This window comes from Biomphalaria glabrata, chromosome 1 (genome assembly GCF_947242115.1).
Source record: "Biomphalaria glabrata chromosome 1, xgBioGlab47.1, whole genome shotgun sequence".
Classification (NCBI taxonomy): Eukaryota; Metazoa; Mollusca; class Gastropoda; family Planorbidae; genus Biomphalaria; species Biomphalaria glabrata.
In genome coordinates, this window is record NC_074711.1 from 55777130 (window position 1) to 55798936 (window position 21807).

At 30.4% G+C, this 21807-nt stretch overlaps 1 protein-coding gene across 2 annotated transcripts; it reads left to right on the plus strand.

Moving 5' to 3' along the window:
• Window positions 1–5272: 5272 nt before the first annotated feature.
• LOC106058992 (ADP-ribosylation factor-like protein 5B) lies at window positions 5273–21587 on the plus strand. Of its 2 annotated transcripts, XR_008780349.1 has the most exons (8): window positions 5273–5536; window positions 11973–12083; window positions 12323–12383; window positions 13012–13159; window positions 15959–16042; window positions 16143–16294; window positions 17289–20360; window positions 20450–21587. XR_008780349.1 is itself a non-coding variant. In XM_056045170.1 (7 exons), exons 2-7 carry the CDS (start codon window positions 12038–12040, stop codon window positions 17335–17337), a joined length of 540 nt encoding a protein of 179 aa, XP_055901145.1. In that variant the 5' UTR covers window positions 5273–5536; window positions 11973–12037; the 3' UTR covers window positions 17338–21587. The 2 variants fall into 2 exon arrangements, 1 of the variants encoding a protein (XP_055901145.1); XM_056045170.1 differs by having other exon boundaries at window positions 17289–21587.
• The last annotated feature ends 220 nt before the right edge of the window (window positions 21588–21807 follow it).

Here is a 21807-nt window from a genome sequence, read left to right on the forward strand (position 1 = left end):
ATATTTAAAAGTAAAATGAAACCGAAGTAAATAAAACAAACAAAAAACAGTCTAACAGTAAATTATTAATTCCACAGAAACAATTCTTGATATACAGATAATGAAGGGTATGAAAGCTGTGTTGGTAATTGAAGGAGCCATACCAGACTGCTTCCCACATTTTCTAACTTTGTACAGTTTACATATTGAAGGATAGCTATCCATATTTTAATTAATTTAAAATCAAATGCACTAAAGTATACACTTTCTGACATATTTTAAAGATTTAAATATTTATTTAGCTTTTTTTTGAAATGTAGAAATTTCCTTTCAATCAAAATGTGTAAATAGTTAACTCACTCGAATAGTATGGGAGAGACTTTGCGATTGAATTCTATCATCATTACTTTCATTGAAAACAATAAACTTTCATGAAGATATGTGACATATCATAATATACATTTACAAACATGTCACTGAAAATATTTGTTTCAAAATATATAACCTATTTTTAGTTCACTTCACTGACAAAGAATTCAAAGGTAAGTTCATGTGTTAAATGCTAAAATTGGAAAGAGTTATTTGATATGTTATGTTATATATATGATTTGGTCAGGTACAAGAAATAACTTTGCAAAATTTCAGCTTAATCCATGATTGGGTGTGGGAGAAATAACATACAGTACAAGCTTTTTACAAGACAAACAGAGTGCGTTGATAAAAGCTTTGTAAAAACGTATTCTTCACATAAAAATAAGTTTGAATACAAACACGCATACAAAACAATGATAAGTGTCATTATTTTTATAAAGACATAATGAAATGAATATAAATGTGTCAAAAAAACATTTAGTGCCTAAATGTCAAAAGGACCAAAATACCAAAACTGCTGTGCTAAATCATCCCAATTTGGTAAGTTTTTATTTTTTTTCCACATACAGAGCATAGCAAAGTGGCTAAGCTATTCTTAAAAAAATACATCTGGAGAGAGGGGTGGGAGATTAAGTAGAAGACCACCAAATATTAACCCCAGGTACAAGGTTAAGCATAAGTACAACTGATATGACCAATAGCCTTGTGTAACGTTGTAGTGTGTTGGTTAGTAACATCAACCATTGAGAGAATCTTCTGATCTAACCAATGTGTGGCCTGGTGACATAAATGGGAAAATTTACAGAGAAAAATTTACAGAGATAAGGGGTGATTTGGGCAAAGTAAAAAAATAAATGCTGTTGATCTCTCACAGCATGGAAATGCTACCTCCTTCCCACAAATCCAAATTACCTGAACACTGTGACTGAGTACAATGTGGAGTCACAGAAGTAAGGTGAATAATGTAGACTAAAGAGAGATAGGGGATGTCTGACCAATGGCATTGCATGACATCAGTCACAAACAGAGAAGGGAAAGTTAATTAGGAATTGTTGTAATAAAGCTGGAAGTGAAAAAAGAAAACAATATATAATAGGAAGGACTATAAAAAGGATATCTACATACTACATACACTAAAAATAGTAACATATATATAGCATAACCAATCGTTTTTAGGATTTTAAGTTATTGAAAAATAAGTTGTTATTGGTGAAAACAATGCTATGATGGACATAGAAACAGAAAAATGTATTTTCTTTTTCAAATATAGTAGCTCTGCTCTATGTAAAGATTTACTGAAAACATTAGTTTTTATTTAGATGTAAAACAATAAAAGTAGGGAATTTAGTGTTTATTTAGCATAAAAGAAAATGTCCATAGATTGTTAATGCCCCCAACACCTTCTGACATTTATTTCCTCATTACATATATATATATAATATGCATCTAAGGAATAAAAAAAAAAAAAAAATTTACTTAATTTTATTGTCCCAAAAGTACAGATTTTCCTGGTATTTTCATTTTTAATGTTATAATAATAATTCAGACATTCTTAAAAATAAATACAAGGAGTGTACTAAAACATCCCTTTAGTTACAATGGACCTCATTCACCAATCGTAAATAAACACATTTAGGCACGTCATAATATTGATAAAACAATGAAAAATATGCATCACGTGACAGCCTTTTTCGATTACATAATTTGCATAGAATATATATATAGAGAATCACGTGGCTAAATGTTGTTTGTTTACGATTGGTGAATGAGGTCCATTAGGATCTATTAAGCAAACAACGCCGTAACAACAGGTAGTAAATTTAGCTTATGTCGGGTTACCTTGGGTGGGCTTTCTGCTTTTTTTTTTTTAAATCTCATCCAGGCTCCAGGTGAGGCTGAAAGAGATACCTGAAAACCCAGTCTAGCAAGTCAAATTAGGATGATCCTTCATCTAATATTTAATAAGGCCTCTGTCTAAGCACATTTTTATCTTACTCATTGATCCAAATAAATGTTATATAGCAAGAGGGGGCCTTTAATGGGAAGTTTTACCCATAGAAAATAATAGATCTATATTAAACTATCAATGACTATCTGAAATGTCAAGTCTATCAAACTTTGATCAAATATTCAATCATCAAATCATCACAATGATTTCAATGAATGATTCATCATGTTAAAATACTGTTATATGTACTATTTTGTAAGCCTAACTTTGTTACTTTAGTAACTATAACTAGATCTATAGGTCCTACCTACAGATTCTAATTCTATGTCTATAGATCTATATTATTATTATTTTACTATCAGACTATAACCATACTATACTAACTATATATTATAATCATATAATGACTATAATTATGATATTATACTTTATTATACTTTTAGTAATACTATAGACTATTTAATTTAAATTGTAGATCTATACATATATATATATATAAATTTAGCAGTGGAATTAGATTTTAAATAGATCTAGGTCCAAAAAGACTGGATTCCTAAAAATCAATAAATATAATTAAGATTAGATTGGATTAGCAAGGACCCATCTTCTAAAGACATAATTTTTTTTTTTTTATTTTAGAATACTAGGTCTATTTAAAAGAAATATTATTATTACATACCATGCTAGATCAGTAGCTAAGAAAATATTTTAAAATAACTTTTCTAAAATAAATCAAAATCTAATAAATTGTGTTAAATTATGAATATGATAATTAATTGAAAATCAAATTAAAGACAATTATTCAATTATAAATATTTTTTTTATTTTCACAGAAAACTTCATTCTGGATGTAACTGGCAGTGGTGTGCCACTAGGTGGTGAGTGTGGTGACATGATAGTCAGATGGATGGCTGCCTGGTCGTGCGGTCTGCGCGCTGGATTGTCGTTTGGATTTATCGATGGTCCTGGATTCAAACCCTGCCCGCTCCCTCCCCCGTCGTCCAGCCGGAGGTTTGAACTAGGAAGTAACTATCTTCAACTCTGAAGGAACATCCGGAACATGTAAAACAAACAAAACATACACTGATGATGCAGAGGCAGGGAGCAGTAGTGGTGTAGTTAAGTTGTATTGGATGATACACTAACTTTGACACCTGGCAGCATCGCAGAGCTCAATAAGGAGATGTGGCTGCGGTGTGACATGATTGTCATACACACTAATGTGGCAGCAACAGACAGGGATGTAATTTAATACTTTAACAGATTCTGCCACTATCATTGAGGGCAAGCAAAATAGTTCATATTGGAAAATTATTTTCGACCTGGTGACTTATTACATCTACTTACTGTTGCCACAGTTCTATAACCAAAAAAAGTTTTGTGCTAACTTCAATCTCAGGTTTCAAAATAATGAAAAGAACAACACAATTAAATTCATGCATTTGTGCTGAAAATTTTATTCATATATCTCTGAAAATTAAAAAATTACAGCCTTTCAAACACAAAAAAAGTACTTTTTCTGTCTTTTTTTTTTGACACGTGGTGCCTCGTCATGAAGTGTAAAATGTTTTCTTGGACTTCTATGTCTAATTTAAAGGTAAAATAAGTAGTAACAGGTAATCAAGCATCTCTGTTTAAAATTGTATTCAATTATCTCTTACGATTCAAAAGTTACAGTCTTTGAAATGTGAAAAAGTACTTCTTCGTCGATCGTTTCTTTTTTACAAGTAACCTCACTTTAAAAATTAATAAGAAAATTTCGTCAAAGTCTATCCCTTGTTTGAAAGTAAAATAAATATCAGGACATAATCATGCATTTCTTGTGAAATTTTCATGCACATAACTCAAATAGTTTATAAGTTACAGCATTTTTATTGCAAAATTTCCCTTTTTCAGTCACGAAATATTTTTTAAAATATAGGCAAAATTTTCGCCACTAAAACTGCTATAACTTCTGTTCTAATTATCTTATAAACATAAATTAGGTATCAATAAATTCAGTTTAAAGAGCTCTATCTAACTATATCAGTTTCATTACAATATGAGTTTGAAATTTTTATCAAAGTACCTACTATAGTATACTATTAGTATGTCATGTCAGTTATTAAATTTTAGGTAATTCTGCAGTTCCAGGGGCAGCCATCTTTGTTACTATTTTGTTATTGTTTATGTTCCGAAGAAATCCCAAGATAGTGTTATTATAATATATATTATAATATATTAAATATTAATATTAAATATAGATCTAATATATTTTATATATGACTTGATGAATAAATATATGTTAATCAAGTTAATGTTGAACTTGAACTAGATTCTTACTACTTCAAATTGAATCAATGAATCATGAATGTCTTGACTTGGACTTTGGGAAACAATGGTAGATCATCTAGATGGTTACGAGATATAGTTTTTCCATATTCATTTATAAACCGAAAAATAGGTGTATCATGCAGGTGATGTGTCCTTATCATTTTTAAAAAACCTTAAGCCTTGATCTATAAGGTTCTCCTGGTACGTGAAAAATAATGGACCATTCCTGGTCGTTCTACACCTGTCAACTTTAACCTGGAGTCAAAATGAATTTTCTGCTGTGAAAGGAAAACCCTTATACTTATACTTATAGTACTTATAGATCTACTTATTATTTATATTGGAAATGTAGAGAAATGGACCATGCGCAGTGGCAGTACCGTTACAGTAGTTTAGCAGAAAATTTCAAAATAAAGTAGATTTTAACTAATATCGACGAGATGTTCCGCAAACATGCCTGCTCCGCAATAGTGACTACTGAGATCTAGATCTAGATCTATTATTATTTTTAGATATCTCGGTCTTGTTGAAGAATTAGAAAGTAGAAATGTAAGGTGTAGAGTTGAGCAGTTAAAAACATGTAGTTTATTTAAAACAAAGCTTTTCAAAATTTTACTTTTACTATCTAAACTATTCTAAACTCTATACAAGATCTAGATCATATCAATTTAGACTAGAATGAAGCATCTTTTTTGCAACTAACCCTAAACTTTTGATTCCCTAGATCTATATAGACCTCTAGTTCTGGTCTCTAGATTAACTAGATAGATATCTAGAAGTCTAGATCTATATTACTGAAAAATCTGGGATGACATACATTTTACTAGATCTATATCTATTATTAAAAAAGAATTGTACAAATAGGCAACCAAGTAGACTTCCGTAAATGTTGAACAACAGCTGTCTAGATCTAAATTAGATTCGGTAATCAACGACTTTATTATAAAATAGACTCGTCTTAGACTAAGATTAGATCTGGATTCTCGATTATCTAAATTTTAGGTCTAAAATGATAATTTTAACTTACAGAAAAATTGTTCAGTGATCTTTAGCTCTTTTGTTAGTCTACTTAGTCTAAGTACTATAATAATATTATAATAGTAATAGTCTAATAGCATTTAATACTGAGTTAGTGAGTAAAATACTACTAATTACTACTACTAGACTGTCTAGACTAGATCACATCTAGAATTCTAGATCTAGTAACTAGATTTAGATTCTAGATCTAGCTAGAGGAGGCTCTTATTAACTCTTATAGTTTGAACACCCCATCGAATTCTCCTCTTTGAACGGGTCGCTTTTTTTTGTTTGTAATTCATTTATTTTTATGTTTGGAGCTAAAAATGATGTTTCGGGACTGTGCATGTCCAATTTTAGATAAGTTCCGGTAATTTTGTTCCGTTTTTCCAAAGCAGATGGCAGTTATTTAGATTCTCGGTAACCATGTATGTTAAGCTGTTGTTTTAACCTCCCCCTGGCAATTCATACCCATATAAGGGATGAAGGCTATATCATGAGCCTGTTTGATCGTAGGCTGATGGGCATATCAAAATAAGCTTCCAAACATCTTTAGAAAGACATTCCAATCACATTTATACTGTTAGCTGTTAAATAAAATTTAAAATGGGGATGTCCAAACAAATAATAATCAATAATGAATTCAGCTCATTCTCCTTTTTGAACACAGCAAAATCGTATTATGAAATATTATTGGGATTAAATAATCTATGATTTTTTCAATGAATAAACATGACCTAGATAGAGTTATCTAGAATATATAACTTATGAATGAAAGAAAAAGTGTGGGCTGCTAATTTGAAGCCAGAGACCGTGCCCACTGCATGTGATCACGCAAGATAAGCTGGCGGTGAGGAGAGGTATACACTCACAAACTATCCAACAGGCAGTGGAGGGATAGGGGGAGAGAGTCATGAAAAGAATTATAAGCATCTATGGGAGGGAGGGGATGTTAAGGTTTCACAAAATGAACGTCCAAATTATGAAAACAAGAAGAGGGTCCTTGGATGGGAGTTAAAAGAAAGACAGAGAAAATACAAGTAGCCTAGTAGAAAATATCATGTTTATTAAATTAAAATAATTAATTTATAGCTCTATAATCTATATAAATTTATTTCTGTCTGTTTCTACACATAGATTATATAGGTATTTAAATAAATAAACTATATACGATATATATATATATATAGGCCTATATATATATATATTTATTTATATATATATATATATATATATAAAGAGAGAGAGAGAGAGTATATGAGGAAATAGACTATAAATACTACAATCTAAATAATTTTTAAGTAACACAGATATAATTTATTAGCAATTACATAGTGGTGTTCAACACCGGTGCTCACTGTTCAACTAAAGGAGAAAGCCCAAAAACTGCGTTCAAAATAGGAGCATGAGGTGACCCAATTTATTTTAAAATAAAATCTTGACTATGGGTGGTAATACAAAGGAACACAGCTATTTTTATAGTCCTTTAGTTGCAGAATAAGAATCTGCTTTCAATTTTTTTGTAAGTTAAACCTTCACCAAATAAAAAAATAAAATAAAAAATTGATCTAGTTCCCGAAAGTCGGTGTTCAGTTATAAGAATCTACCATAGTATTAATTTAATTAATTAGTATTATAATTATTAGACTTGACTTCACTTGTCTTACTCTTAGTCTTAGACTACACTACAGCCTACAGGTCTTACTGACATACTCTTACTAAGTTACTACTCTAACTCTTAGTAAGAGTCTTAGACTTAGGGTTAGTCTTATGTCTTAGATTCTACTCTAGTGTTAGACTTCACTTAGTTAACTTAGTCTGAATACTCCTCTGATGAATAATCTAGATTGCTGAGTTAGACTCGACATCTTGGATCTAGATCTACGAAGATCTGATTTTTTAACTGTGAACATATTAATATTTACATAAGATTTTTACCAAATTATTAAATTTTTACTACCTTTACTATTTTAACAGTGAATAGACCTTGCTTTTAATGATTTAACTGTATAGACATAGTCATAGAGTAAAGTGCGAAGTTCGAGCAGCCCCGATTTGTCAAGAGGTTCGAACAGTTCACTTTTTATTGCTAAAACTTTTTTATTTGAATGTTTACCAAATTACTACTATATTGCTACTGCGCATGCACCTTTTTTCTTTACTTCCGACACATACTATTTCCTTTTCCTTGTAAAGACTAAGTTCATGGTGAGGTCAAACTCAGGAGGTGTGGAATTATTCTTTTTTACTACCCAGAAGTGAAGGAAATGGGTAATGGGATTAAGGCTATTTTTAAGTCTGATTGCTCATCAGCTTAAAGAGACTATTTGAAGTTGTGGAGGGTGGGAAATGGTGCAATGGATGGTGTTCTTGCGCTGGAGTAAAAAGAAAATGACTTTATAGTGAAAATTAAATATTAAAACGTTTTTAGATATATTTTCTTTGATCTGTTCAAACCTTCCATCAACCCATTCGAGCTTACTAACTGGGGAAAAATCCGCTCGAGGTAAAGTACGCTTGGCGATACCTACCCTACACCTCTTTGAACTCATATTTAATTTTAACCAAGCCTAGTGATACATTAAATTTGATCTATTTTTATAGAAAAAAGGACGAGGAATTCAGAGATACCATCAGTTTTTTCATAGGTCAGACCGTTAGGGTGCTATAAAAATCCAAACATGAAAATTGCTGCCTGCGGGCTTAATAATTTCGAACTTCGCACTTTACTCTAGTATTTAGCCCTTGTTATGTAAAGGGAGAGTGATCCTTAAAGGATTACGGGCACGACATGGCCTAAATTGTGCAGATGTGCTAAACTCAAACTCAAACTCTAGATCTAGTCTAGTTACTATTGTACTATTTTTGTCTTGTACTAGTTTAGTAGTTAGGTAGTAACTTGTGACACTTGTCTAAAAGTCTTACTTTTTATTACTTACTAGACCTTTACTTTACTTTACTTTACTAGAGACACTAGAGTCTACTAGACTCTTCCTGTAACTAGAGCCTTCAAACTACTACTATATTATTCTAGAGATAGTAGATCTGTTCTAGTATGTAGTATTCGTATAGTTGATATAGAATCTACTACTTGTGCTAGGTTACACTAGTAGGTACTTCGATAAAAATTTCAAAATGATCACAAAGCAATGGAACCTATTTTAGTTAGATAGAGCTTGAGAAATGCTTTCCAATGATACCAATTTTATATTGCTGAGTTAATTGTGAGGGAAGTTATTACATTTTTAGTGGCCAAAAATTAGCCTTCTTTAGCCTTTGTAAATTAAAAAAAAAACTGTGACCGAAACAACTGACAGTTGAACTTAAATTAACTGTATTATAAAAAGTCTTAAAGATATGGGGTTGAAAATTCACACTCTTTTACATTAACCAGTATTCTGTTAAAATAAATTTAAAAAATAAGACCAAGCAATAAAATCTTTGAAAAAAAGTTAATTAATATATAAAAAAAAGCCTTCGACAAAAAATAAAAATATATGTGATTTTGTTATCATATGAGCCCAAAAATCACAAATAAAACAAATCAGAGATCTGTATTGTGTTTTATTTTGTTTAATTATAATTCTACTGTATTTAAATAGCTATTTATATGCATCAGATAGATAATTCTTATAAATTATAAATGAAAATAGCACTGCGCAGAAAAATATTTCCTAAAATTTAATGACTATAAGTTTCATAAACTTCATAAAAAAACAGTTTTAACCTTTTTGTAGAGCACTGGCAATTAATCATTTTAAAATGCCTTAATTTAAATGCTTTAAAAATTAGATTGTAAATTAAAAATTTCTTGCTTCGGACAATAAAATAAAAAAAAACCTTGCGATTTTTTTAGAAGTTATTAAAAGATTTTTTACTTGAATTTTTGTGCAATAATAGCTCATCATTTTAAAAATATAATGTACTCATTTATTAACTATTAATTTACATGTATATTAATAGAAAAAAACAACATACAGAAAAAAAATTATTAGTTTGCTGAGCTAAAAATATGAAAAAAAAATTGTAATATTTAATATTATTTTTTAAAGTAATTAAACTTTTACTTTAAAATTTGCAGATTACAAAGTCATTATAATAAAGACACAGTCCCTCTCCATAATCTAGCATTCAAACACTATAAAAGTTAATCTAAATGAAAAATTCCTATGTGTGCTTCTAAAAATAGCTTGTGATAGACAGAAATTTCCAGTAAATCACAGTGTTGGTTGTTACTAAAAATAGATTTTAACCATCAACTTTGAAAATTAATATCTAAAGAGTGCGCCAAGCTACAAAGTTCAAACTTAGCACACAATATATATATTAACATGCTAAATTCAATAGAATTAGTGAGATTGTTGTAACCATAAACACTTTTATTTTATTTAAAAAAGAAAATTTTACCCTTCTTTGTCTTTGTTAACTTTAATATCAAATATCTTTAAAGTGCGCCAAGAGAATTTAATGAAATTTGAAATATACACATTTCATAATATGATAAATTATTGTAGCAAACAGCATTGTTGTAACTTTTATAGGAAAAAAGTTGTAAAAATGTCAACTTTCACATAAACTTTTGTTAAGAAAAATTTAACAGATTGGCTTCAAAAGCAAATAAAAATGATCTCTGATATCTTATGTTTACAAAAAGTAATCATAATTAGTCCTCAAATCAAATACAATATGCTAAAACTTTGATGGAAATGACCACCCCTAAAAAAAGGGTAAAATGTGCTGACACACTTTTCAGCCATTTTTTTGGGAGAAAAAAAAATGGATCTAGGTCAGTTTATCGAAGTACCTAACACTAGGTAACTAGACTCTAGAGTTAACTAGAGACTGCCTAGTTACTGCTAATATAATCTTGTCTAAAGTCTAAGATGACTTAGATCCTAGATCAAACTTAGAATTTTTTACTAATGAAGTTAAGACTAAGATCTAGACAAGTCTGGGCTACATATATCTGGATTCTAGATCATAGTATAAAACATACAGTCTAAAAAAAACTAGCAGTTTATTATTTATTAGATATATCTAAGACATATTTTCACTGTCTGAGTCCCTTTTAGTAGGCTGTTAGGGAAGGTAGAGGATATCTTATCTTATATAATACAGACGTTACTTCAAAAAAGAAGATGATTACGTCCTATGCGTCATGCATTTAGTCATGCATATTAACCAATGACTTAAATTCTGCCAAGTCACTGGTTTTCCTGGCTAGCTCAGGCAACCCATTCCATGCTCTAATAGCACTAGGGAAGAAGGAGTATTTGTACAAATTTGTCCTAGCATATGGGACGAGGATTGTGCCTTTATCTTTGTGTCTTTCAGAGTATTTTATTAAATTTTGTTTTTGTATTTGAAGATTATGGTTCAGTGTTTTATGTATTATTGCTAATTTACTTTTGAGCCTTCTGTCCTGAAGGCTTTCTAAATTTAGTGATTTTACTAAAGGTGTTACTCTAGTCAAATGTGAATATTCGTTTGTTATGAATCGCACTGCTCTATTTTGTGTCTGTTCTAGTTTCTTAATGTTTTCTTGAGTTGAGGGGTCCCAAACAGAGTATGCATATTCTATTATTGGCCTAACCAAGGTTAAATAACATTTTAGTTTTATGTTCTTATTTGATTTATAGAAATTTCTTTTAATAAATCCTAATGCTTTGTTTGATTTTTTTGTAGTTTCATCAATATGTGGATTCCATGACAGTTTTTCATTTATTATAACACCTAGGTATTTTGCGTTTTTAGTCTGTGTTACTGGTTTGCCATGAATAAGATAAGTGGAATTAATTTGTTTTAGTTTTTTTGTTACTCTTAACAACTGACATTTTTCTGGGTGGAAAGACATGCTCCAATTTGATTCCCATTTCTGTAATTCATCTAATTCTCTTTGTAAAATATCTGTGTCTTGTGTTGTTTTTATTGTTCTATATATTATGCAATCGTCTGCAAATAATCTGACTTTTGTTTCTGAAGTAATGCAATTTGGTAAATCATTTATGTAAATTAAAAATAGTAGTGGACCCAAGACTGTTCCTTGAGGTACACCTGAGTTTACTGTTATCGGTGTTGATTTAGAGCCATTTATTATTACAGTTTGTTCTCTCCCTATCAGAAAGTCTTTAATCCACTGATGCAGTGGACCATTAATGCCGAAATATTTTAATTTCTCTTAATATCACTCTTAGTCTAAGCAAAGTGGCATTTAATGATTTATAATGCTCTTTACCAAGGAATTGAAGGATAACAAACAGGACTGTCAGTCAAAGCCCTAATACCTAATGGAAAAGAAGCCTCTTGTATAATAATTAAATTTTAACCTTTTATCTTCTTTTAGCTAGTATGAGCTAGAGAGAAGACAGCAATTGCACATTGATACTAAGAGATATTGTGTTATGTGAAATGGGCATTTTGTTTTCAAAAATATGGAGCCTGTTTACAAATGAAGGTATCTCTTTTTTTCTTATTTATTTTTAATAGTTTCATACTTCAAGTTAATTTCATCAACATGTGGGATAGTAAAAAAATTGTATAACTATATGTTTGTATTTTGTGAAGCATGCTATGTTATATATACTTGAAAAATATTGACACTATTGTCGTTTCAGTATGGAAGGTTTTTTAGTGTTTTAAATAATCCCCATTCTATATTCTGAAATATGAATTTTTAAAAATATTTTGTTTCAGAACATAAAATTATTATAGTAGGACTTGATAATGCAGGAAAAACAACAATTTTATACCAATTGTAAGTAAAAAAAAATATTAAGACTTTTTATACTTATGTAATAGACAAAACATGATGGGTTAAATGCAAATTACTAAAAAGTAATCTTTCTTTACTTGTTGGCTACATATTGTACATTGATTTGCAGCAGTACACAAATAATTCCATTTTGGTATACATTTTTCAGTCATTTTGTTGTCCTTCTACTATATAAATTGTGTTATTTAAAAAAAAACACTAGTTTTTACACTCATGTCGCGCATGCTTTGGCCAGAATTTGAACAAATGTTTGTCTCCCTCTCTCCATTCCTGTTCACTATTCTTCCCTCATATCCCTGATATTTCTCAACTGAGCTTTATACTGGAAAACATTCTTTGAATGGAAATATGTGGCCTTGCTTAATAATTTTAACTTATCTCATTGATATAACATATAATATTTATAAGTTATAAATCTACATGCCTCTAGTCTACCATTTATTTTAAAAAAAATACCACTTTGTATGTTCAAAGAAAGAAAAACAAAAAGAGAAGATCCAAAGAGTTTATCATGAACTAGTTTGATTATTTTAAATATTATTGTAACTTGATTAATTTGTCAATAATATTGAGATAAACAAACACAATTATAATTCTTTTCGCATGCTAGCTTGATGAATGAAGTAGTTCATACATCTCCCACTATTGGAAGCAATGTTGAAGAAGTGGTGTGGAAAAATATTCACTTTCTAATGTGGGATATTGGAGGTCAGGAATCTTTGCGTGCTTCTTGGACCACATATTATACTAATTCAGAGGTACATTGGTCATCTGTAAAATATATTATATATATATATATGTAACACAATGTGGAGAAATTTTCTAATGACTATTCCTATCTATATTCTATATATTTTCATGTTTTCTTGAATAGACTTAGACATAAAAAAATTAATATGAAAACAAGATTAAAAACCAGTCCTCTCTATTTTTATTTGTTAAGAAAAAAATGAAAAAGAACGGGAAAATTTTACTTAACACAAATTACAAAATTACTTGCTTATAACTGGGTGTAAACAAAAATGTATTTCTATAGATCTATTTATGTTTATACCATAAATGATTACTGGCAATATTAGTTTCTAAACTACATTTTAAGTTTTTATTTATTAAAACAATATATTCATTTTTTTTTTTATTCCAAAAGCTTTTAAAAGTTTTTAAAACAAATATTTCTATGGCTATAATTCAGTGTTTCTCAAACTGTGTGCTGCCGAAGATTAGCAGGTGTGCCGCGGGAGTTTTCAGAACGCCACACGTGCAGGCGTTACACTTGTCTGCCTACTTCTAAATTTTTATTTTATGTTGCGATGACATCTCCACTTGCTATGACCAGTAGTAGTAGTGGATTGCTCCATTATGACGGAAAGGGCTGTTATTTATTCAGGTTATGGAATTTTTAAACTATACATATATTACTATAATGATTCAAATGTAGGCCGCCTTAGCAGACGCACAGCAGTTCTTGAATTGGTAACGATATTAATAAGCGATGCGTTTCATGTAAATTTTTTAGATGTATGCTAATAATAACAAGTTATCACTAAGCCTTATTCATTGTTATCCATGGAGAAATACATTAGCAAGAATGAAACTGCGAAAGTGTTCAATGAAAAGCAAGGAAAGAAATGAAGGTACAAAGATTACATCGGATATGGTTTCATATCTTCGGGACCTGAAGATGCTCCATTGCCATTCTGTCTGATCTGCAATGCATTTCTGTCGAATGAGGCACTTGTTCCAAGCAAATTGAAGAGACACTTGGAAACAAAATATCCAGCTATATAAGAGCAACTGAAAAAATATGTTGAAAACATCAGGGCTCAACAAAAAAACAAGCTAAGAAACTTACAAAGTACCTAAAGCTGCCAGAAAAGGGATTGATTGCAAGTTATAAGGTTGCTCAGTTATTAACAAAAACGCAAGAAAGCACACACAAAGGCTGAATCAATCATTGCATCAGCTTTAGCAATAGTTGTTGAAACTATCCTTGGACCCAATGCCGCCGAAAAAGTTAAAAAAGTTCCTTTGTCAAATGATAATATCTCGCACAGAATTAAAGACTTATCGTCAGATTTACAAGATCAAATCTGCGAACACTTCGACATGACTGACGATGAAGTGTCTCTGCTGTGGTCTCTTCAAGTTGATGAATCCACTGACGTTAGCAGCAAAGCCCAGCTGCTAGCTTTTATTCAGTTCGTAAAGGATGAAAAATGTGTCAACCAATTCTTATTTTGAAAAGACTTACCAACTACGACCAAAGGCGAAGATATTTTTAAAGTGGTGAACAAAAACATTTTGCTCTTCAAACTACAGTGGAAAAACTGTGTCAGCGTTTGCACCGATGGCTGTCCTTCCATGCAGGAAAATAGAAAGGGATTCGTCACTCTTGTGCGTCAAGAAAATCCAAATGTATTAGTTGTTCACTGCATGATCCACAGAGAAGCTCTTGCCTTCAAATCTTTACCGAAAGATTTGATGTCTGCTCTGGATCAAGGGATTGAAGTTGTAAACTTCATCAAATCTCGACCGCTTGCATCCAGACTTTTCTCAGAGCTTTGTAAAGTAATGGATTCAGACTACAAATGTCTCCTGTATCACACCAACGTTCGTTGGCTCTCCAGGGGAAAAGTGTTAAAGGTGTCATCCAACTCCAATTCTTGGAGGCTGAAAACAAAAAAGACTTTGGATTTTCTATTCATGACGAGATCTGGTGGGTTAAGGTGACATTTCTCTCTGATTTATTTGACAAATTAAATTCATTGAATTTAAGTCTTCAAGGACCATCGGAAACCATCATCACTGCATCCTCAAAACTGAAGTGAAAAATTGTCTTTGTGGCAAAGAAAGATCTCGAAAGGAGTCTTCGACTGCTTTCCTACTTACTATGAATGTGCTTCTAATAAAAAAAATCCCCCCCGAAAATCTGGACACTTTGACACACTTGCAGTCAGCATTGCAGCATTACTTTCCAACAGTTGGAAGTAATGAATATGGATGGGTCAGTTATCCATTTGGAAACAATGAAGCTACAAATCTGACAACTGAAGAAGCAGAGCAGCTCATTGATTTAAAAAACGATGCAGTTCTTAAGTCAAGTTTTGCTGAGAAAAGCCTGGATAAGTTTTGGATTTCAATCAACAAGTTATATCCTGCAATCAGTTTAAAAGCAATCAAAATAATTCTTCCATTTGCATCTTCATGGTTTTATGAGTTTGGATTTTCAGCATTGACTGAAATAAAATCAAAGAAAAGAGGAGACTTCTTACAATAGACGATGAAATACGAGTTTGTTTGTCGACTCTGGAGCCTCGATTAGATCGCATTTGCTCTAAAAAAAAAAACAGGCAAACCCTTCAAATTAAATTAATACTTCAAAACAGGTAAAATACTTTTTTTCCTTTTTATTATAAAATAACTGTTGCTCTTCGTGGTGTGCCACGAAATTTTTGTAGTTTTTTTTACTGTGCTGCCAGACAAAAAAGTTTGAGAAACACTGAAGAAATAAAAAATATAATTTGTCTTTATTTATTTATTTAATTTTTGTATTTCAGTTTATAATAATGGTTATTGATAGTACAGATAGAGAGCGTTTATCTATAACAAAAGAAGAACTTTACAAGATGTTGGCCCATGAGGTAAAGTTTACTTAGTATATAGTATTTGATGAAAGTTTTTTATGAATAATTAATATTTTAATAATTTGGACTTGCATCCACATCTTTTGTTTTACTTCAGGATCTGCGTAAAGCCGCTGTCTTAATTTATGCCAACAAGCAGGATATTAAAGGATGCATGTCCCCGGCTGAAATTTCACAACAGCTGAATCTAACTGCAGTCAAGGATCATGTCTGGCACATACAGGCATGCTGTGGACTCACAGGAGAAGGGTAAGCTAGTTATCTGATAGTTTGACTGTCATCACTAGGAGTAGTACCCAATATGACTCAACATGAGGAATTTTATGTTTCAGCATTCGTCTTTGTTTCAAAGACATTACAGTTATAAAAATTGTCCACAAACAAAAATGATAGTCATGATTTTCTCTACAATTCCCATTTTCTTCATCAGAAGTTTAAGTTTTAAAATTCACATTTTCTACATTTTCTAGCTTAGCCAGATATGGGGTAAAATTTAATGCCATAACTTTTCAAAGTAAATAAAATATTCAGTTTTTATTCTATAGTTTCCTTTTTAGTGAAGAATTCAATAGAACATGTTGAATTTCTGTTCAAGATGTTAGCCAATCACCATCATTTTTTATCTTATAAATCATCATACTTCTGCTATGGCTGTACAGCTAGTTTCTTAGATAAAAAATTATCAGGCTGTTTAATGGGAAAAATAGGAAGTTAAGAGGATGAGATTGTACTTAATAGTAATACATTTATATATATATATATCTTCTAAGCAATCTAGTGCTCTTTTGTCTGTCAAATTTAACTAAAGTAGCTTCTGTATTGACATTATTTGAATTGTTTGGCTAAACAGTACAATTTTAGTAATGAATAGAACATTTCTATAATTCTACTTAATGGACTGTCAACACAATCAATATATAATAGGCGAGTAAGTAATTTGACTTCTAAATACTTTTATTAAATACTGAGAGACAAAGTTAAGCCATGTACCATGACAGTCACTTTGTTTGGAAACATTCTCATTTGTAAAGAATATATAATTCTGATTAGACTGTTATCTATTTAGCCTCCATTTCTGTAATCTTCACTATAACACATAGTCTAATCTTAATTTGTATGTTCTTTTCTTTGAAGATTGTATCAAGGATTAGAATGGAAAAAAAGCATGTTTTTAGCATTCTCTTTTGTAATCTTCACTATGACACATAGTCTAATCTTAATTTGTATGTTCTTTTCTTTGAAGATTGTATCAAGGATTAGAATGGATTACTTCCCATATACATCGACGATGACGCTTATTTTGTAAATATGTTTTAGTTTGATACTAAGAAATGTTGGCGGCCTGGAAGTTTATGACTAGCACACACATTTTAAGTAGTGTATGGTTTCATATATATTATTGGCAAGTTTTTGCCTTGCCTCTATATCCATTTAATTTAAGCTCATTTGTCACTACTGTTCTTGTATATCTGGTCATATTATCAACACAGTTTGATGAGAGTGTGCTGAGTATCTTCTATTAAACACTATTAATTAGTCTTCCAAAAAGAGAGGGAAAAAAAGCATGTTTTTAGCATTCTCTTACTAGTTGAACTAGCAGGTGACCCTATCGAGGTATATGTGATAGATATTCAAGATATTTTGGATCCTTTGTCCATGTGAGAAAATACTGTTAAGAGAGTTCTTTTAATAATGTTTTGATATAAAGATTTTTAGTTTTAGATTGTTACCTAGGAACAAAGAAAATGATGGCAACTCATGTTAGACATTTGTCACAACTCCTGTGCTATGCATGTGCAATTTTTTCTTATGATCCACAGTGCTCAGTATAAACAAAATTATTTTCAAGTTAAAAAGATTAGCACATTTTTTTTTTGTAAACAGGGACATCAAAAGAATAAATTCCTATCATCATTATTATTTACAGTTGTCATATTGTTGTTTTTGTTATGTTTATTTTTTTAAATAATTGAGAAAAAGGAAGATTAGTAAACATAACTTAGTAGCTGTATAATACTTCAATCACTTGTACTGTTCATATAAAAAAAAAAAAAACTGTATATCTTGTATAAATAAAACTACTCAGAACAATAATAACAAAGAGTATTAGGTTGAAAGATATCTTCTTTGTTACTATTTCTTCATTCAATTGAAATGCCAATGTCTCAGAAATGTTTTTGGGTGTTTATTTGGATTGCCTTGTTGTAAATGCTGCCAGTGAGTAAACAAATTGTGTTAATGGAAACAAATTCATTGTATCTTATAAGATTTAGTAATGGAAAAAGTCACAGTCTGTATGTTAGCTTCTACAGAACTCCATTTTAAATCTGCCCCTTAGATGGTAAGGTCTGAAAGGGATACTTTACTTTTTCGAAATGTTGAGAAAAACAAAATGTCCTTTTTATAGATGTTTTTTTTTTTTTTTATATTTGTTATTTTCTAAAATATATTGAAACTTAGATTGTTGTTTTATTAATATTCAGCTGTTAAAAAAAGCTATTTTTACCTCAGCTAGTTAATTAACACTGTTCATTAGAATTTAGTCTTCTATCATTTTATGTCATCTAATGCTTTTTGTTGTGAAAATAATTTGCAGCCTGGTTGCAAAGATTGATAAAGATTTTGAAAGGTATCATTGTAATCTTGTATTTGTAGATTGTTTGTGAATTATATTGCATTGTATTTTATATATATTAAAAACCTAATGTTATCAAAATTGTGTTATTTGCTCTGTATGTTATAGAATTATAAACATGTTTAGGCTTTTTTTTTTTTACCTGAGCTGATTACTCTCTACTTACTCTTGTTGTGAAACGCGGAAGTGTAATGGTACTTTTATATTGATAGATAAAGTTTATATTTTTTTATATATTATGTTTACTTGTAATGACCCGGACATGTGCTCTTGGCCAATAATTAGTAATTGTGTTTAAAACACATAATTAAAATTACAAGTATTTTTTAACCAAATGTCATTAAAATGAGCACAATTGAATCTTTTAAAGTAATTGAAGATTCATGTCCAATGACTATTGATTGATTTTCATAAGGGCCTTGACTCAGTTGGCCCAAATTCAACTTCCATTGCATTAGTTCTGAGAGAGAATTTTTCTCATATAATGAAAAAAAATACAATGAACTAAATGTTTTATTGAACATTGTGACCTTTACCGTACAATTATTTGTATTGTTATTTCTTACTCTTATAGGCCAGTTATTGTTTTCTTCATTAAGTTTACTTTGATAACTTTAAATGCTTTTTTCACTTTGCATTGCATTGATATTTTTGTGTCCAGTGCTTCTCCTCAATCTATAATCATGTGGACAGTCATCCCCTGTCAAAGGTCGTTTTTATTTATTTTATACTAGCCTGGCATTACCCGCGGCCTGCGGGTCTAAGTTTGTGTTTACTAATGTAGTGGATTGGATTTAGATGTATGTTAAACTTAGATGATGATCCTTTCACGTTATTTCTCTTTCGCTACGAAAATAAAATTAGTTTTGCGAAAATGGGTTTACCCGAAGTCGATACATTCATATCTATTAAAAACGAAAAGAGCGATAGCTTTGTTAAATGAATGGGATTATAAAGTGAACAATTAAACGAAATAATTTTTAGTACGCGATTCATGAATGAATATAGATCTAGGCCTATCTCAACTCGGCTTCGCAGCTTTTGTAAACGAATGTAGTCTCTTAAAAATAATGCTTTAGAAAACCAAATTTGAATGTTTATTTGATCAATATATGAAATTAATGGACTATAATTAGTATGTTCATGTGTTAAAGTATAAAACTATCTGTGCGAACAGAAGTTTTATCATCTTAGAGTTGAATTAGAGTTTTAGATCTAGGGATGGGATTATAAAGTAAACATTTAAACGAATTAATTTTTAGTACACAATTCATTACGGTATTGTCTAATGAAAGAATGTTCGTCAGGAAATCTGTGGTTACATATATAAGGAACTAATTAATGTAAAAATGCTTTTGAAACACAAAATTGAAGGTTAATTTTATTATATAATGAAATCAAAGGATCTTCTTTTGTATTTTCATGTGTCAAAGTAAAAAACTATATGCACAAAGTGTATTTCTTAAAATTAGATCTAGGTCTAAATCCTTTCGATCTTTTCTCATGTCAACATTGTAGACATGGCCTAGATCCATAAAATACTATAGCTTTAATAGAGTCGGACAACTTTATTTTTTTTTTAGGGTCTTAAGTAATTTTCAGGGCTACGATACATACACTAAGGTCTAAGTTGGTACCCAAGAAACATTCCTGCCAAGTTTTATCAAGATTGGTCAAGCGGTTTTGATGTCTATAAGTAACATACATACACCTCACATTCTACTTTATAGTATAGATTACATTATTGGGAGGGGGTAATTAATTTGAAGGTTTTGATGTCTATAAGTAACATACATACACCTCACATTCTACTTTATAGTATAGATTACATTATTGGGAGGGGGTAATTAATTTGAAGGCGAATTTTCATGTTACTTTATAACTTCAATCAGGAAAATTGGGCCACTTATTTATAAGCGGGCAATAACATAGTTTTCTGTTCAAATAAAGGTAAAATATTGACTAAGAATATGATGGAGAAAGATTGGGTTAAAGTTACACTGAAAACTGTTGCTTGGTGTTCTTATGTATATATGCTTGTATGTTAGTTTAGATGTCACATTGCTCCACACGAGTGTGTGATTGACATTGACTGTGGGTGTATGTATGAAAAACCTAACATGGGAGATGGGTTCATGGTTTAGATAGGCATTAGTTCAGTTTTCAGTCATTTATCCGGACCTAGAACTTTTTTTTAAAGTAAACAATCATCCCAAATGTATGCTTAACATGGTTGGCCACACTTATATTCATGTTTCATTTAATGGTGCCTTCACTAATTCTGTCAAGTTTTTTTTTTTAATACACATGATGATCCAATGGAAATGATTGAGGTTATACCAAAGGTTTTTAAAATAAAATAGTCATTCAGTTGAAATGCTTCTAATATTTACTTTCACTTTGAAAGGAGTTACTGATATTTAAAAAAAAAAAAAAAACTATTTTCATTTTTGTTGTTATTTATTTTGTTTTGTACTGCTGCTTATCAAGTGTTTTATGCTCATCTAAACTGGAAGCTTATGACATTTCAGATGCACATTTTGGATTATATCATATTTTTTTTTCGGCACTACAGGCACAAATTCTGTTTGTTCAAAATGAAGATAGAATGATGATTTATTTTTTTGGTATGTGTAAATATGTATTTGTAGTTTATATCTGATGAAAAACTTTAAATTCTTACATGTTGTCAACTTGCAATCCTAGATATTTTGTACAAGCCAGCAGTAAAGTATATTATTTGACATTAAAAACTAATTTTTTTCCAAGCTGTTGCTATGACATTTAATTGTGCTTACACTTTCAATGAAAAAACAAACAAACTACAACTTGTGTTAGTCATCTGATCAAGTAATTAAATGAGAACAAATTCACTTTGAAATGGAAATACAATTTGTTTCAATGATTTGTGTTTTGTTTGTTAGGCTGATTAGTTTGTGTATCTCATCAAATTAAATCGTAATAAATTTAAGGTGCCATCAATTTTCTACTAATTTGGACTTCTGGACAAAAGCAATTGATGACCCACTAAGATAAAATTATACAGTTAGTGTCATATTAACTATTAAAAACTTAGTAAAACGGTGATGCCCAACCTTATTCAACCCAAGGATCAATTTAAATTTCC

Coding starts and splice junctions, on each gene's coding strand:
- LOC106058992 (XM_056045170.1), top strand. CDS start 12,038: ATGGGCATTTTGTTTTCAAAAATATGGAGCCTGTTTACAAATGAAG. Junction 12,084..12,322: donor GAGCCTGTTTACAAATGAAG/GTATCTCTTTTT, acceptor ATTTTGTTTCAG/AACATAAAATTATTATAGTA. Junction 16,295..17,288: donor TGTGGACTCACAGGAGAAGG/GTAAGCTAGTTA, acceptor TTTTCTTTGAAG/ATTGTATCAAGGATTAGAAT.